The 19,251-nt window shown below is 42.1% G+C and overlaps 1 protein-coding gene across 1 annotated transcript in view; it reads right to left on the bottom strand.

The window, feature by feature from the left end:
* Positions 1 to 2,214: 2,214 nt before the first annotated feature.
* Positions 2,215 to 19,251, bottom strand: part of SYT9 (synaptotagmin 9) — a 206,287-nt gene continuing 189,250 nt past the window's right edge. Inside the window, exon 7 of the mRNA XM_070473341.1 lies at positions 2,215 to 7,232. Within this exon, the coding sequence (XP_070329442.1) occupies positions 7,224 to 7,232 (9 nt within the window). The 3' untranslated portion in view covers positions 2,215 to 7,223. The remainder of the gene's footprint in view (positions 7,233 to 19,251) is intronic.

Below are 19,251 nucleotides of genomic sequence, written 5' to 3'. Positions count from 1 at the left end.
CTTTATGTCCCTGAAAAATTCAAGATCAATAAACTTAAAACATACAAAAAAAAAAAAAAAAAAGACTATGGCATTTGGGCTGGCTCTAGAGTTTCCCCCCCAATCCCTTGCATGCATGCACAGTGGTTGTCCTTGTTCTGATTCTGTTTGGTGACACGGGTTCATTCTCCTTTGCTTTGGATTGTTGGGGGAAAAAAAGAGAATCACCTTTCGGAGTGGGGAGAGTCAAAACCAAGTGGTAGTTGCCGCTAGAATGGCATTATCTTGACCCAGAAGCCCCTGGGTTTGTGGAAGCTGCTAAGCGGACTGCTGGTGGAGTGGAGGGGGGGGTCATCCTGCTGGGGAGTTGTCACTGAGAAAGGGCCAGCAGGTATTAACAGCACTGGTTAGGGCTAGGATCAAGCAGGCTGCTTCCTGGGGATTTTAAGTGTGGAAAACACCTGAAGGCAAAGTTTAAATGTCCTCTTGTTAATGTGACTCAAACAAATGCAATTATTTCAAAACCTATTAGTGCTGTTCAAGATAGTGTGACACTTCACTTTGCAGAGAACAAAATAAAATCAATATATATTTTTGAAAAATATTTACTTTGGTTGAAACGCTTTCAACCCCAGGAGTTCTAATTTGGAAAACAGCATTTAGTGTTCCTCTTTCATTTTGCACAGTAGCTGAGACACCTTATTTTCTCCAGAGGGCTTACTTAGCCCAGGACTGCCTGGGTCTTATTCTCAATGAAACATTTCTGTATTCACTCTTTCTATGCAGAAAATAAAATTTTAAAATACTGACCATAATGTTGGGGCACAATGTGGCTTGTCTAAGAAAGTTTGAGTCTTTTTGGATCCAAGAAGCCAAATAAGCCCTCCGCGGAGTACCCATCTGAGTTTGTAAATACACAGGCAGGAAGAGCACATTTGTTTGCTCTCAAAAAGGTATGGTTTATGGCAATATTTTTCTTTATTTATGACCTTGCTTATAGTTACTTGAGCACTTTGAAGGTAAAGATCACTTGAAAACTCTATTTTAGACTTAATAATTAGTTCTGAAATTTCTGGAGGAAAAATTTGTATTTAAAAAATCACTACATGTTTGAGATGAAGGTAAAACTTGTTTCTGGAAGATTTATTCACCAGTTTATATAGTCCATATGTTCATCTCTGAGGCCCTGAATACAAATATCTTCAGGTATTTGAAGAAATGATTTTATTGTTATCTGAAAGCTTTGAGTTTAGTGAATTAGAAAATTGTCTTTATTTGAAAATTCAAAATACTGTTGACATGCAGAAAGAATTCTATCTAAACTGTGAAAAAGTCAGTGTCTTGGAGATGATGTTTCCTTGATAGGAAAAATCATCAATATTACTATGTCAAATGCTGGTTTGGAAATAGCTTTAATGCAATGGATAACTGCTGAAATAACTACAATAACTTTAGTATTGAGCCAAGATGATACTTGTGTGTGTGTGTGTGTGTGTATCACTTTTACCATTTGGAATCAAAATTTGAATTTTCAAAAATATTTTAAAAATGGATAAAAAATGATACCATGCATTGTAAACTATAAGATGTGGTATTGTCATAAATAATCTTCATATTGATAAATATAGTTTTTAAAAAATTGTCTGGCAATGGTTATCCATTTCACAGAGAAGTCTATCTTATGATGGAGTTTGGAGAGGCAGCATCAGTGAGTTAAGGCGACAGCCTCTGTGGCCCAGGTCCCTCTGGCCTCTTCTCATCTACCAGGAGGAGGTACATGAGAATTCATCAGCTGGCCTGTGGATGAGATGGGGGACTCTGATGCCATTGAGACTTAGCCAAAGTATGGGATTTCTTGATCCTCTGAGGCATTCGTCAATCTTGATCGTTACTCCTTCCCGTGCCCAGAGCTCCTGGACACAGCAAGGAGACATTAGGGGGTGAGGGGACAGAAGTGATCATACTGCTGGTTTAATTTTGCAGCCTATACGTCCAGGGAACCTAAGCAGCAGGTGACAAGTCAGCCACTTGAGTGGAAGAAGTGGGCTCTGCCATTGTCCCCGGAGAGCCTTGATCTGTTCTATGGGAGACTTTGTACCTGATATCATCAACAGTGAAGGCAGGTGCATTAAACTGATAGAGCTTCCTATGCCTCACATCTGGGCTTAGCGGAGAGGACCAGGGCTCATCTTCCGCAGATCTCAGTGTAACAGAAACCCTCTCCCCCCCCCCCCCCCCTCACTTTTTCCTTGGAGTTCTCTACAGGCCTTCCCTGGGATATTTCCTCAACTTCTGAGGCAGTTTTTCTGATTACTGTATTCCCTGGGCTTTACTATTTCACTTTTTCCATGCAGGTCAGCCTATTTGGTATGTAGTTGAACAAAAGATAGACTAGCTTGTGCTACAATGCAAGGGCTTCACTCTTCTATGCCTCATCTTTGGAAAGAGCATCTCAGAGACACTAGGATTCTCTGAACACGGCCCAGGACTACTCTGGCTGAGAAGATAAGGTGCCAAGCAGTACCTCTGTGGTGGGCATCACTGGATCTGTGGTTAAGAAAGTGTCTAAGGTGGTTGTTAAAAGACAGTGAGGGGTTATGGCCCCTCTTGGGCCCTGAGAATTGAAGGGGGAAGAGAATTGGAAGGCTCCGTCAGTGAGAAGACTAGAGGCTCAGAGAGGGCTCACTGGGCACTAGCCTCTCATTGTGCTCCGTGTCACCAAGCAGCTCAGGATCTAGTGTGTGAGAGAGATTCTTCACAGGCATCCAGCATGGGACAGCAAAGCAAGTGTCCATCCTCTCTGGCTTGAGTGTGGGTGGCCATTCAAGACCCCCCCAGGCTGGACACTCTCATAGCCCTCAGTGACCATCAGTGAAATGGGTGGCCATGGGCAGCTAAATGGCCTGCAGAATTCTCAGGATCCACATACAAGTTGCAGACACTGTCTTTGGCCATACGCACATCCACAGTAACATCCTTTTCTCAGTTCAGTAAACCACTTTCTATAACTTTGCAAGTTCTAGCAAGGTGGCTGAGTTAGGAGGAGCCAAGGGTGGAGGGAAGAGCAGTGGACTGACCCTGATTCCATACAGCAGGACTGCTGCAAGACAGGCAGAGGCAGACTGGAGAAGGCACCATGGCAACAGTAGCCATGTGAGGACCTCATGTCAGGGGACAGCTGGCAGAGCTATGCTTAGACTAGACTTGATAAATTCCCTCTTTCCTAACTTCAGTAACTCTTTCTGAAGTCTTAAGAAAAGAGGCAAACAACCTTTGCTCATATACTTTGCATTTTCATTTCTAAGTAGGTTCCTGAGCATGGAATGTCTTGTTTGCACTTACACTTTGGCAGTAAAGATGAGGGGGCAAAAAGCATTCCACTCAAGCTCTTGAACAATCACTAGAACTACAATTTTCCTCCAGGCTTTCTTACAACATCATCAACTGTTTCAGTCACATCTATTCACTTTTCTTCAGCTTATGCTTTTTTGAAGTATTCATGGATAGCCCTTCCCCTTCTCCTCTGCCCCTTATTACACCCCCTTCATGCATGTTAAGTAATGCATGTGTTTTTAAAGTGACAGCAATCCAGGAATCCCTCCCCCTCCACTCCAATCCCCACTATCTCCAAAGTGGCCCTGGTGAGCCACACTTTCTCGTATTTCCTTCTTCGGTAATTCCTTTCCATTGAATCTAGGCTGGCCCTATGACTTGCTTTTGACCAACAGTCTGTGGTGGCAATGACCCTGTGTTATTTCTGAGGTTATTTAGAAGAGTCTTGCAGCATCTACTGGGACCTCTTGCCACATAGGCTCTGGGAGAAGCCAGCTGTCCTGTAAAATGTCTGACTGCCTCGAGACCTCCATGTTGTGAGGAAGCACAAGCTAACCATGTGGAGAGACTGTATGCAGAGAGGCCCACTCAGCCTTCAGCTGTGCTTGCCGTCCCAACGGAGGAGTCGCAAATGGACGCAGAGTCCATTATGGACATCCTGCCCAGTCTGGGATTCAGATGATACCAGTCTCAGCTGCCATCTGACAGCAACCCCGAGACTCCAAGAGCGAGCAGTCACCTAAACTCTGCCAACCCGCAGAATCATGAAAGATAATGACTTGCTCTTTAAACCACAAAGCTTTGAAGTGCTTTGCTATGCAGCAGTAGATACTTGGAACACCCACCATCGTTGGACAGGATGGCCATGAAGATAAGACACTTTGCATATCTATCTTTTGTCAGTCTCGTTGACCTAAGTATGCCGCTGCTGCTGTTAAGTCACTTCAGTCGTGTCCGACTCTGTGTGACCCCATCCCTGGGATTCTCCAGGCAAGAACACTGGAGTGGGTTGCCATTTCCTTCTCCAATGCATAAAAGTGAAAAGTGAAAGTGAAGTCGCTCAGCCATGTCCGACTCTTTGTGACCCCATGGACTGCAGCTTACCAGGCTCCTCCGTCCATGGGATTTTCCAGGCAAGAGTACTGGAGTGGGGTGCCATTGCCTTCTCCAGACCTAAGTATGAGAGTATGCCTTTCTTTTCTTCGTATGAAATGTAGTTCTACCGATGGCCGTGAGGACTAAATCATTCCATTTAGAGTCATGACTGTTGGAGTGTTTTGAAAATATCCACACTGTAGAAATAGTCCTTTCCCTCCCTCCATTATTTCTCCTCTCATCATGCACCATGTGCTTCCTGGATATCACATTGCCTGTGAAATGTGCCCACTTCACTGGCTACGATGATGCTTCTGCAGCAACAGGCATCCAAGTCAGGTCTTCTTGAAGACAAAGGCAGCAAGAGGAATGGGCTGAGAATCAGGGCCAGGTGGCAGAGGGAGATACTTGGTTTCTCCTCATCTCTTGGAACCAGCTTTTCTGAAGGCCTTCCAAAGACCTAACCAGGGTGTACCCCTTTCCACTGACATTACCATTTTTTTTTTTTCAAGATGATACTTTAACTTCCTTCTCTTTCCTGGAAAAGACAATGGAGACTCCCCTTCCCCCCAAGTTCATTGAAACAAGGTTGGAATTTTTCAAAAGGAACATTTACTAGGAAACTAAAGGGAAACCAAACAGAATACAAGGGAACAGAGGCAGAGCGGCAGACGGGCTCAGGGAGTTCAAATTTCTGACCAGCCTCTGGCCACAGCTGGACTGCTAGGCAAAGCTTTCAGATACAAGCCACTTGCCTGCTGGCCCCTATTAAAGTCACCTTCTATTTCATACCAGCAAGCCAGTGGCATACTCAAAAGTACCACAGGGCTGCTAGTCCTCAAGGCAGGAAGATCTTGAGAGCAGGGGAACAATAGGCTCAGCTGCCCCAGGATTTCCTACCAAGGCTCCCCATTCCAAGGACAAATCAAAGCTTATTGGGATGGCTGCCTGATATCTATTGGGGCCAGTCTGGTTTCTCTGGGACCACCTTTTTGGGCTCATCTGCCACGATCTAGAGATAATGTTTAGGCTGACTATCTTGCTGGCACTAGTCCTTCATGCTTTGGTTCTAAACTGGTAGGATGGAAGATGTCTGAACATGGAGGAATAGGCAGAGGGGAACCTTAGGCAAAGAAATCGAATTCTTCTCATGTCAACAGACATAGGCAGAACCCTGGATTCCCTGTCGATCTTTGAAGTTGAAAGCCAATCAGAGATGGAAATGGAATACACAGGATGGGGAACATGTGAAGCTGGAATATAGTAACACTGCCTCATACAACCAAAGGTCTCCAGCCTTTTAAGATTTGACATCAAGGTAGCTTCTTGTACCAGGCAGCCATGGCAACAAGAACCTTCTGAAGACCTGCCTAGTTCGTGCTTCTACCCAGTTAATCCTGTATGGAAATGTTAATTCAAATGAAGATAATGAGTTTCCCAGGAAGGTAAACTACAGTCACACTATGGATTCTGCTGCAAAGAGACTGTATGAAAGGGAAATGCTGTCTTGGAGAAATGTATGGGCAAATGTATGGGCGGGGTACCTTACACCCATGTTGGGGAAGAAAGGTAATACCCCCAGCCCCAGGGCACGCCGAGACCTTTGGTTTCATTTGTATAGAAGCAGAAGCAAGGAGGATGTGGAACACAGCTGGCAGTGGGTTGGCTGATGTCGTCACAAAGGAAGCTGAGTAATGGACGTGACACCCGGGGAGAGCCCTTGACCTTCACTCTAGTAGGTACTTCCATTCCCCAAGTGCTGTGAATGTGATATATGTGTCTGGAAATGAAAGGAAACCTGTCTGTGGCTGCCCAAGGCTATGCCTCTGGACTGTTGCATATGGAAATACCCAGAAGGCACTCAGGCCAAGAAGGCCCCAAAAGCTGTGCCTTCAATCAGGGACCAGCTGTGTCATCTCTTCACAAACTCAGCTCACTCAATGGTACATCTGTTTCTGAGGCTCTTCCCTCGGAAGACAAATGTACCTGGGAAAGGGTATTCCAGATGCCTATGCCATTGAGATGTATGCCTTTCTAACAGGGATGACAATGAATGTTCATTCTACTTGCCAATACCAGTTGAAAGGAAGTGGCTGCTGGCTATTCTGAAAATAGTGCTGGGGATTCTGACTCTGGGTTTAGCAGAAGAGAGGGCCACAATCAACTGGTACTCACTGCCACAGACATGGGAGTAGGCAGTGAATTTGCTGTGAACTAGACTGCTTTGCACTCGATTTTTTCCAGGGTAATGGCCTGCTTATCCTATTACTCTCCTGGGGCTATTCCGTGCAAAGCTGGAGTACTTCTTGGGTGAAATTATTTTCTGGAGATAGTTATTAGCTCAGTAGTAGTCCAGTATGAATTAGATCTGCTGCCTACTTAGCACCTGGATAGATTTTAAGATATTCTGTCATTCCAGGGCCTTCCAGCAAATAACACCATGTCAGAGTGATGCTGCCAAGGCAGCTGCTGTGAACCCATCACCAAGGGCCTTGTGTTAATCACTATGAGTCCTGGCACTCTAGGTGCTCTGAGTATTCTGTGTCAGGTGGTTTCTTCCATAGTCCAGTCTTGATTCCTGGCCAGAAGAGATGTGCTTCCCCTGCAGCACACCACCTTAGGCCACCTGAAGACAGCTGGACCATTCACGTTTAGCAAACCCAACCTGGAAAGAGGGCCAGTTATTGCTGTGTTTACAGCTGAGCATTTGGTCACTAGAGTCATCTGGATGTTGTTGGATGGGAAAAGTTACTGAAGATCTCTGTAAGATGGTTGTCCTATTGTGTTCTTGACATAAGTGGTCCTCTTACCCACAGTCATCGTTTCTGTAGGAAAAAGAAACAAAAATAATGATTTGGTTTTCATTCATATGAATATATTTTATTTCAGTTTTCTCTTTTTAATTGAAGTACAGTTGATTTACAATGTTGTCTTCATTTTTGCTAAGCAGCAAAGCCATTCAGTTACACATTCTTTTTAAAGTATTCTTTTCCATGATGGTTTATCACAGGACACTGAATATAGTCCTCTGTGCTATAAAGAACTTTGTTGCTTATCCATCCCATATAGAAAAGTTTACATCTGCTAACCTCAACCTCCCACTCCATCCCTCTCCCAACCCCACCAGTCTGTCCTCCACGTCTTGGCAACCACCGGTCTGTTCTCTATGTCCATGATTCTGCTTCATAGATTGATTCATTTGTGTCATATTTTAGATTCCACATATAAATGACATCATATGATATTTGTCTTTCTGACTCACTTAACATGATAACCTCCAGTCATTATCCATGCTGCTACAAATGGCATTACTGCATTCTTTTTTTAAAGCTGAGTAGTATTCCATTGCATATATGTGCCATGTCATCTTCTTTTTTTACTTTATTTTTTTAAATTTTGCTTTTGGAAGGACTTCCCCAGTGGCCCAGTGGGGGTATAGCCAGTTACCAATGTTTTAAATTTCAGGTGAATAGCAAAGGGACTTATCCATATACATAAATGTATCCAATGCTTCCCCAAACTCTCCTCCCAGCCAGGCTGCCACATAACCCTGAGCAGAGCTCCATGTGCTCTACAGTAGTTCCTGGTTGGTTATCCATTGTAAATATAGCAGTGTGTACACACACATCCCAAACCCCCTGACTATCCCTTCCCTCCCCCCAGCAACCGTAAGTTCATTTTCTAAGTCTCTGAGTCTCTTTGTTTTGTAACCAAGTTCATTTGCATCAATTCTTTTTAGATTCCACATATAAGGGAAGTCATATGATATATCTGTCCTCTGTCTGACTGACTTCACTCAGTATGACAATCTCTAGGTGCAGGATTATTTTATTATTTTCTATGGTCAAGTAACATTCCATTGTATATATTTACCACATCTTCTTTACCCATGCATCTGTTTATGGACATTTAGGCTGCTTCCATGTCTTGGTTATTGTGAACAGTGCTACTATGAACACAAAAGTGTATGTATCTATTTGAATTAGAGATTTGTCTGGATAAATGCCCAGGAGTGGGATTGCTGGATCATATGTTAGTTCTTTTTTTAGTTTTCTTGAGGAGACTCCATACGGTTTTTCACAGTGGCTAGACTCTTGAGAGTCCCTTGGACTGCAAGGAGATCCAACCATTCCATCCTAAAGGAGATCAGTCCTGGGTGTTCATTGGAAGGACTGATGCTGAAGCTGAAACTCCAATACTTTGGCTACCTCACGCGAAGAGTTGACTCATTGGAAAAGACCCTGATGCTGGGAGGGATTGGGGGCAGGAGGAGAAGGGGACGACAGAGGATGAGATGGTTGGATGGCATCACCGACTCGATGGACATGGGTTTGGGTGAACTCTGGGAGTTTGTGATGGACAGGGAGGCCTGGCATACTGTGATTCATGGGGTCGCAAAGAGTCGGACATGACTGAACTGACTGACTGACTGACACCAACTTACCCTCCCACCAACAGTGAAGGAGGATTCCTTTCTCTCCACATCCTCTATGTTATTTGTAGACTTTTTAATGATGGCCCTTCTGACTGTTAGGAGGTGGTACCTCATCATAATTCTGACTTGCATTTCTTAGTAATTAGCAATGTTAAGCATCTTTTCATGTGCCTATTGGCCATCTGTATGTCTTCTTTGGAGAGATGTCATTTAGTTCTTCATTCCACGTTTCGATTGGGTTGTTTTTTTGTTGTTGAGTTGCATAAGCTGTATATTTTGGAAATTAAGCCTTTGTTGGTCACAATGTTTGCAGATATTTTCTCTTATTCTATACACTGTCTTTTCTTTTGTCTATAGTTTCCTTTGCTATGCAAAAGCTTGTAATTTTGATTAGGTCACATCTGTTTATTTTTGTTTTTATTTCTACTGCCTTGAGTGACTGACCTAAGAAAACTTTTGTATGATTTCTGTTAGAGAATGTTTTGTGTATGATCTCTTCTAGGCGTTTTATGGTGTCAGGTCTTATGTTTAAGTCTTCAAGCCAGTTTGAATTCAGACAATACTGCAAAGCCACAGTAATCAAAACAGCAAGGTACTGGCACAAAAAACAGACATATGGGTAAATGGAACAGAATAGAGAGCCCAGAAATATTAATAAACCCACACACCCATGCTCAGTTAATCTTTGACAAAGGAGGCAAGAATATACAAAGTGAAAAAACACTCTTTTAAGCAAGTGGTGTTTGGGAAGTTGAAAGCATGGAAATCAAGGAAGTTAGAATACACCCTCTCACCATACACAAAAATATTTCCTTTATTTTTTTTAAATTGAAGTATAGTTTATTTACAATGTTTCAAATATATAGCAAAATGATTCAGTTATACATATTTATATATGTTCTTTTTCAGATTTTTTTCATTATAGGTTATTCTAATTGAATATAGTTCCAATAGTAGGTCCTTGTTTATATATGATAGCGTGTGTCTGTTAATTCCAAATTCCCAGTTTATTTCTCTCCCCTTTCCCTTTGGTAACCATGTTTGTCTTCTATGTCTGTCATCCATATATTTTTAATGTGTATCAGACAAGTGCCAGGCACTGTGACAGATTCTGGTGATAGAGATACCATGAGGAAGACACATATTCTGCTTTCAAAGAGCTCACAGCAGGAGATACTATTACAACATGAGAAGCTGAACAACAGAGATATGTGTAAAATGTGTAGGAGCAAAGAGGAGGGAAGGGCTAACTTTGAGGGGACTGAGGTCTATAGAGAGGACCATAAAGATGTCTCGAGCTGGACCATTTTGGCTGAAGAGGAGGTCATCAGGAGTGAAAGAGGCAAGGCCACTGTGGACAGAGGAAAGAGCCTGTGCAGAGGCAGGAAATGGCATTGAAGGAACTATCAGAATGTGGTGTGAGGAGTGGAGCAGGAGAAATTAAGAAGTCTGGGGAGGAGAGGGTCTGCGTGGTGTGACATACCTTTCCTGTTCTCAAGCTGTGAGGATGGGCTCTTTCACTGGAGCCCCAGATTTAAGAGTAGGAGGAACTCTTGTGATTCACACTCAGCCCAGCATTCAACTTAATTTAAACTCAGGGCATCTTCTAATACAGACTAAGAGTATTAATGCTGCAGTCACAGAGAGAAAGAAAACTGTAGTTACTTCCATGGACATAGCAATAACAAAAATTAAACATGTAAACCATAGGAGAGCTGCAAACATTCTCAAACTGGAAAGTCTGGACTGCATTTCAAAGATCAAATGTTCAAGGGTGAGGCTATCAGAGAAGGTAATACAAGCCAGAGGGTACCCGGTAGAAGGAAAATTAGTCTGTCTGTGACCTTTGGTTCTGAAGTATGTGCATGGGTGTGGGCATACCCATACCCCTGGGAAAGGATATTATTTTCTAGATAAGGAGGAAAATGTGAATGGATATTTCCCCTATATTTTGATTCAAATACAACAAAAGTTCCCAGATACTCTGAAGCACCTTCCAATTGGTTCTACTTCCCAACCCACCATCCACATTAGGTGCTGGTTCCCCCAACCCCTTTTTCCAGCTGTGAGACTCATACATGCAGGCCAGCTTGCCAGTCCCTGCATTCTTTCTTATCAGGAAGGCAAGCCATCAACAGGCTCAGCCCCCTCAGTGAATGCCATGTGGTCTGGAATTAGTGTGCTGCTATTAGCCAGGGCAGCCACATGACTTCAGTTTTTGATTAACTATAGTGATATGAACTTTACAAACCCTTAAAAGAACCATCTGAAGCTCTTTACTGAAGGGTACAGGGATGTAGAGAGATTAATCTGCCGAAAGTCATGTTATCAGAGCTGGAATTGGATCCCAAGACTTCTAACTACAGTTTAAGCTTCACAGTATTTACAATACCCAAGACATGGAAGGAACATAAATGTTCATCAGCAGACGAATGAATAAAGAAGATGTGATACACACACAGGAATACAACTTGACCACAAAAAAGAATGAAACAATGCCATTTTCAGCAACATAGATGGACTCAGAGATTATCATATTAAGTGAATGTTCGGACAGACAGATACAAGATACCACTTATATGTAGAATCCAAAATATGACACAAATGAATTGATCTACAAAACGGAAACAGACTCACAGACACAGAAACAAAGGAAAGGGGGCTGGGGAGGGATAAATTAGAAGTTTGGGATTAGCAGATACAAACTACTATACCTAAAATGGACAAGAATAAGGTCCTATAATACATAGCACAGGTAACGATATTCAATATCCAACAATAAACCATAAGGGAAAAGAATATGAAGAATATATATATATATAAAATGGAATCACTTTGCTGTACACCAAAAAACTAACACAACATTGTAAATCAACTACACAAATTTAAAATATTTTCAAATGAAATTAAATAAAAAGTGGAAACTTTAGCAATTACATAATTTCTAAGTGTACTGTATAAGTTCAATCTATATATCTGAGCTTCGGTCTTGGTTTTCTAGACACTCTAAATCTAGCCAGATGAGGTAACTTTAAGAAAACCTAGTCCAAGCTAGTAGCATGCAGCAGGTATTGTATTCCACTTACAGCTTCCTACCTTCTTATTCCATTTCTCTGGATTCCCCTGGCCAGTGGCCTGCATATGTATCTCACTTGTCCCTTCAGCTCTCTATCCCATCCATCCCTGTTATGACCTTAGTTTCATTTCTTCATCTGCAGAGCCCCTTCAGACTGCTTTGGGTAGAGCTCTTCCAAAACATTCAGCCTGATGGACTACTTCGGCATCTGGTTTGTCACCTAAGGCCTGCATAGAGGGCTGGGCTACGACCTCAGCCCATTTTTCCACCAGCCCCATACCCAGGAATACCACCAGCTGAGGCCATGCTGCCAATGGCCAAATTGCAGCACAGCTCCAAACCGACCCCTCCAGCTGGGCTTTGGTCCTTGGTGAATTTTGTTATGTGAATCAAGCTCAGCCCTGGGAATACTGTGGAGGGCCCTACTGGTCTACCCCTTCTTCAGCTGGGTGAGTTTTCTGGGTCCTGATCCTGCCTGACCTCAGCATCCTTGTTTTCCTACTCTGGACAGTGCCACTAAGTACTCAGAGTGCTTTTGGTCTGCCAGCCCACAAGATGAAGGGATACAGAAATTTCATCACATTTGGTGGAGGGGTGCAGTCACTTCTACCAGGAATCTTAGCATTTTTTTCAAAAACAGAACAAATGAAAAATAAACAAATATATGAAATAATCATTACAGTTGAATATTTTTAACACAATCTGCTCAGAAATTAACTGATTAAATATAAAATTTTGAGTATGCCATGGGTGGATTGTGCTGCGGCTCAGTCCCTTTCGTCTGTCCTGTGGAAGAGTTGAAAAACTCAACCAATGTCAAACAAAAAAAAAACTCCAAGAAAGCAAATAATACTTTTCTAAACACTTATGACCTAATAAGTGGTTACTTAGCCAAGATTTCCAATAAATGAGGTATGAGGAAAGATTTTTCTACAGTTTAGAAGGGCACTGACCCAGCAGGAGTGGTGGTGGGACGGGGCAGTGGAGACTGTGGCATCAAGACCAGAGACAGCAGTGGCGGCTCAAGCTCTGGTGGCCGTGAGGCTGTGTGGCTGGTTTCAGCACTGGTGTCAGGATCAGGGGGCAGAAGAAAAGCAACGTCCTTGTTATCAGGCAGTACCAGGGCTTTAGAAGGTATTAGGAACTTCAGTAGCATCAACAGGAAGTGGTGGTTACAGTCTTATCTGAACAGAGGGGATTTTAAGCAAATTCAATTGTTCTGAGACATATGAATTTGATTTGAATGAAATTGAATTGAAACCAAAGATGAGAACTGTCCCGATGAACAACACTGTAATGTGAAGTGACATTTCGATCACAAAAATGACAGCTGATGTGAGTCAGGCCATTGAGACTGACCCCAAATTAAGAACATGAAAAGATTGAGTGGATCATTAGATAATATCTGCCTGTGAATTAGAAAATGGGTTTTGATTACAGGAAGTATCTAAGGGCTTTGAAATAGGAAGCCTGTCGAAAATTGAAGTGACTCATTACATGATTCAATCTTATTGTACTTAAAGTTGTCAAACTTGTATTTTAAAATTTTATTTAAAAAGCATAAAAATCTTGGGATTTCGCTTACTATTTATTACTTAACACAGATCTGCAAATATATGAAGAAACACCATCCCCTGCCCACTTAAAATCTGAGTCTTCCCTTCTCAATTTCCCCAAGGAGGGCTGTCTTCACTTTTCTTTGCCTCTTGAAGAATCAGCATGTCAAAGAAAGTGTGAAGGTAACTATATTTCCAGCCAGGTGTGTGTGTGTGTGTGTGTTAGTTGCTCAGTCGTGTCCGACTCCTTGCAACTCCATGGACTGGAGCATGCCAGGCTCTGCTGTCCATGGAATTCTCCAGGCAAGAAAATTGGAGTGGGTTGCCATTTCCTTCTCCAGGGCATCTTCCCAACCCAGGGATCAAACTCAGCCAGGCAACTGGGGCAAAAGACAGAAAACAGAAGTGTCCATTTGGGTAATAATTACTATTTATTGAGCATTCAAGCACCCTGCTTTGCCCTAAGAGCTTTGCAAACTTTATTTCATTCAGTCCTTGTCTTGCCCCTCTGTGATAGATGTTAAATTGGTGTTTTTTTTTTACAAAGGTAACTGAGTCTGAGAAAAGCCAAACAACAACAAAGGTTGTAAATGGCAGAGCCAGGATCTGCCATCGTATGTGTATGGATCCAAATGTGTGCTGTTAGGTACTCTGCCCGGGACAGAAAATTATGACACCTTGAATGCCAACTCCATTATGGTGCCTTTCTAAAAAGGAATCTCTATTCAGAAAGGAATTCTGAACAGTCCAGAGTTCGTACGAAAGTGTTACGATCCACTGTCAAGTCAGCCTTGAAGGGAAGGTGATGAATAGTGATATGTGTGACATGCAGGCTGTTACTAAGAGGGATTCAACAGAAACAAGAAGCAAGGGCTAGAAATGTGGTGCTGTTCAAAAGATAAGAAGACCGTTGTCATGGCTTTTCAGATGAAGGGGCAAGATAGGGAATTGCTGCAAGAAAAAACTTATTCCAGTTGATGAAGAGGACTTTTGGGGTTGGTTACTGCAAGGAGATCCAACCAGTCGATCTTAAAGGAGATCAGTCCTGGGTGTTCATTGGAAGGACTGATGCTGAAGCTGAAACTCCAGTACTTTGGCCACCTCATGCGAAGAGTTGACTAATTGGAAAAGACCCTGATGCTGGGAGGGATTAGGGGCAGGAGGAGAAGGGGACAACAGAGGATGAGATGGCTGGTTGTCATCACCGACTCGATGGACATGGGTTTGAGTAAACTCTGGGAGTTTGTGATGGACAGGGAGTCCTGGTGTGCTGCAATTCATGGGGTTGCAAAGAGTTGGACACGACTGAGCGAGACTGAACTGAGCTGAACTCCAAGTTTACATTCAGTACATTTATTCTTAATTTGTCCCACAAGCATTTACCTAGCACCAGGCACTAGAAACACAAAGATGACGAATATACAGCCTTCTCTTGAAGTGCTCACAGTTGTCAGTAGATGACTAGAGAACCATGGCTGATAAGAAAGAAAAGGGAAAGTAAGTGAAGTCTCATCAAGAAGCTCATTTGTAATTGCTAAGTGGTACACGCCTGTGCATGTGTGCATGCATGTGCGTGCAGTTATGTGTAGCTCCAACTACTCAAATCAGGGAAGGAAGAAAAAAGTTATGATAAAAAAATTGGGTGAGGGTTACAGTTGAAAGGGTCTTAGGATATATGTGACACACTAGATTGAGCAATAAAATTCCACTTCAAAAGTCTGAGATTGAGGACTTCCCTGATGGTCCAGTAGTTAAGAATCCACCTTTCAATGCAGGCTTCCCTGTGGCTCAAAGAATCTGCCTGCAATGCCAGAGATCCAGGTTCGATTCCTGGGTTCAGAAGATCCCCTGGAGAAGGGAATGGAAACCCATTCTAGTATTCTTGCCTAGAGAATCCCATGAACATAGGTTCAGTCCTTGGTTGGGGAACTAAGATCCCACATGCCTTGAGGCAGCTAAGCCTGTGCCCCATAACTGCTGAGCCCATGTGCTGAAACTACTGCTACAACTACTGAAGCCTGAGAGCCTAGAGCCAGTGCTCTGCACCAAGAGAAGCCTGTGCACACTGACAAAGACCCAGCACAGCAGTAAATAAACAAAGCCTAAGGAAGTCTCTTACTGGCAATGTAGCTAGGAGAAACCAATCAAAAGAACATACTGCCCTTGTTAATGAACAGCTGTGGTGAAATGGCAACTGTGCCCGTCCCACGTCCTTGCACAGGTATCCTATCTTTGTAATTTGGAACTCAGATCTCGGGTAATCTCAGTCACTATAGAGGACTTGAAGAGATAATTCTATTCCTGTTATTTGGAAGAGTAACTATATAATGCCAGAAAGGTATAACAAGAATTACAAATGATGAATCAATGATGCTTTTGTGTAAGTTATATTTATTTGAGTATAATAGCACAATTTTGCTTTTAAGGTCAATGGTTAATGAAATGATATAGTAGAAATTTACCAGATTTATGATTTTAGTGCACATATTTAGGAGAACCTAACTTGCTAAATTTATAGTCAATAATATTCAAATGTTTAGGAAAATCCAAAATACTAAATTTATGGATTTGATTTTTCAAAGATTTAATTTATTTAATATTGACTTTGCTGCTTCTTTGTTGCTGCACAGGCTCTTCTCTAGTTGCCCCAAGTGGGAGCTCCTTTCTAGCTGCGGCAGACTCAGTAGTTGCAGCTTCCAGGCTCTAGGGCAGTGGCTCAATAGTTGTGCATGGGCTTAGTTGCTAAGCGGCATTTGGGATCTTCCTGGATCAGGGACTGAACTCATGTCTCCTATAGTGGCAGGCAGATGTTTTACCGCTGAGCTGCCAGGGAAGTCCTGAGTTTGATTTTTAAGATGCTGAAATGCTCAAAGTAATTTAAGCTAAATGTGTAAGACTTGCATTATAAGAGTTAATATACCTTGAGAACAATGTTGTTTAATACCTACTGTGTTAGATATTTGAAATGTTTGACATAATCAACTTGTGACCTTAGTTTGAAATGTTTGAGGGAAAATAGTCAATTATTGTTTAAACAGTACTTAAATATTAGAAGATTAGTTTTTTTTTTGCTAGATTTATAGTTTTTTTTTCCTTTTAATTTGAAATATTTAAGAGAATTTGATTAAGTGTGAAATTGGCTTTAGAACTCTAGGGAAATTTAATCTGTCAAATTAATGAGATAATTGAGAATTAAGCAAGAACAAGTAAAGCTGAGCATTTTAGTTTCATAACTAAATGATTAGATTTATAACCATTATAATAGTTAACACTATGCAGGATTTAGTATGTAGCATATTACATATATTAATCCATTTAACTCCTCACCAGGTCTCTGAGGTGGGTCCTATTACTATTCTCATTTTATAGATGAGGAAACTGAGGTACATAGATGTTGAATAAGTGCTTTACCAAGTGCTTCCAACTAAACTATTCCAGTTCAGTTCAGTTGCTCAGTGTGTCCGACTCTTGCGACCCCATGGACTGCAGCCTGCCAGGCTTCCCGGTCATTCACCAACTCATGGGCCTTGCTCAAACTCATGTCCATCCAGCCATGTGGTCAGATGTGGTCAGAGCAGGTAATCAGGGTCAGAGGAGGTCATGAGGGTGGGGCCCTCAGGATGGGATTAGTGCCCTTATAAGATGAGTCACCAGAGAGCTCTCTTTCCTGCTCTCTCCCTGTTTCTGTCCACCCATCATGCCAGGACACAGTGAGAAGGCTGTCATCTGCAATCTAGAAAAAGAGCTTTCACCAGAATGCAATCATGTTGATCTCTGACTTCTAGCCTCCAGATCTGTAAGAAAATAAGCTTCTGTTGTTTTAGCCACCCAGTCTGTGGTATTTTGTTATGGTAGTCTGAGCTAAGACACCAACTATATTAGTTTCCTTGATTTCTCTTCTTTCCCCTACCTTTAAGTGTTGGAATGTCCCAAGTTTTAGTCCTTGGGCCTCCTATCTTCTCCATTTACATCTGGATGTACTTCTGGAATTCTAGATTTCTGTATCTAACTGCCACTTGATATCTCCCTGTAGATGCATCCAGTAGATGTAGTTAAGTAGTTAAGTCCAACTTAAGTTGTAGTTAAGTAGTTAAGTCAAATGCAGTTAAGTCCAACTCTAGTGCCCTACACAGGTGCTCCACCTGCCTCAGCTCACTTGTGGCAACTCCATCCCTTCACTTCTGTCACCTCCATCCCTTCACTTCTGTCACACCTGACATCAGGAAATCCTATTAGGTCTCCTTCCAAAATCTATCCAGAATATAACCACTTCTCAACTCTACCATTGCTTCTACACTGGCCCAAGCCTCTACTGTTTCCATCTAGATCATAGTGGCAGACTCCTAAAGGTTCTCCCCACTTGCGCTCTTGCCCCGATGCAGTCTATTCCAAACACAGAACCAGAGGGAATGGTTGTAAGCCTAGATCATGTCACATCTCTCTTTAAAATGCTGCAATGGCTTTTCCATTCACCTCAGAGTGGGAATCAAAGTTCTTAAGAAGATCACTAGGTTCTGTGCAACTGGGCCCCACCCACCCTGTGTACCTTTCTGATCTCATTTCTACTACACTCCCTCTCGGCCCCATTACTCTCTCTCTCAGCCCCATTACTCTCCCACACTGCGTGTACAGACTTCCTAAAGGCCTCAGTGTCAGCTGTTCCTCAGCCTGTATTTCTACATGGCTTACTCCCTAATCTCTTTCAAGTGTTTGCTCAAATGTTTCAATGCTCCTCAAGGCCTACCATTACCTATATTAAAATTAACCTCCTTTTAAAAAACACAACCAACTAACCAAACAACAAGAAGTCACCACTGGGACTTCCTGGTGATCCAGTGGTTAAGACTCTGAGCTCTCAATGCAGGGGGCTCAGGTTCAATTCCTTGTCAGGGAACTAGATACTGTATGCTGCAACTAAGACCCAGTGCAGCCAAATTAAAAAAAAATTTTTTTTAACTTTTTAAAAATTAAAAAAAATTTTTAATTAAAAAAAAAAACAAAAAAATCACTACCACATTTCTGATTCTCCTTGTTTTCTTGTATTTTTCACAGTACTTATTACCTTCAATACAATGTTCACTCACAATGTTTCTTTTTGTTCCTCTTACTAAAATAAAAGCTTTAAGAGGAGGAAAGTTTTTGTCTATTTCTTTCTCACAGATGTATACTCTGAGTAGTATGGCACTCAATTAATATTTCACTGATGAATAAGTAAATGACTGAGCCCCCACTTTCCCCTCAAAGTGATTGTTTTAAAGGCAATTGGACTGATCATTCCTTGGACAGAATGCCACAATGTAACAAATGACGCAGGAATCCAAGGAGAATCTTGAAAGATTGTTAAGACAAGCAGCCTACATGAGAAGTACAAGCATGAAGGAGTTCTGAGCTTCCTGGAGGCAACAGTCATGGATCTTCCATTGTGCTTTGAAGCTAAGGTGATTCTTTTGCAGAGATCTTTATGAGAACTGTCTGTACTTCTGTTTTGCCACAAATATCACCTGAGACAATGACTGAGAACATGACTGCACTGAATAACTCTTATGGCTGTCATCTTTCACTTGGAGAACTGGGTGCTAGAAGGAAGGTAGAGCTCATTTAGTCCTCAAAAAAAGGGAGCTTCTTCAGCTTTCAGAGCTAGCACTGTGTTACTTGTATACATTAATAGAACCATATGCCTGTATGTTTGAAAATATGACATCCAGAGTCTTTCTAACAAATCAGCAATCATTTTCCAAGTTGTAAGATAGAAGAAATTGGAATTCTATCCAACAAGA

The sequence above is a fragment of the Odocoileus virginianus genome, chromosome 10 (genome assembly GCF_023699985.2).
Source record: "Odocoileus virginianus isolate 20LAN1187 ecotype Illinois chromosome 10, Ovbor_1.2, whole genome shotgun sequence".
NCBI lineage: Eukaryota > Metazoa > Chordata > Mammalia > Artiodactyla > Cervidae > Odocoileus > Odocoileus virginianus.
Note: the sequence above shows the minus strand (reverse complement) of the source record. Positions and strands in the feature narration are given on the sequence as shown.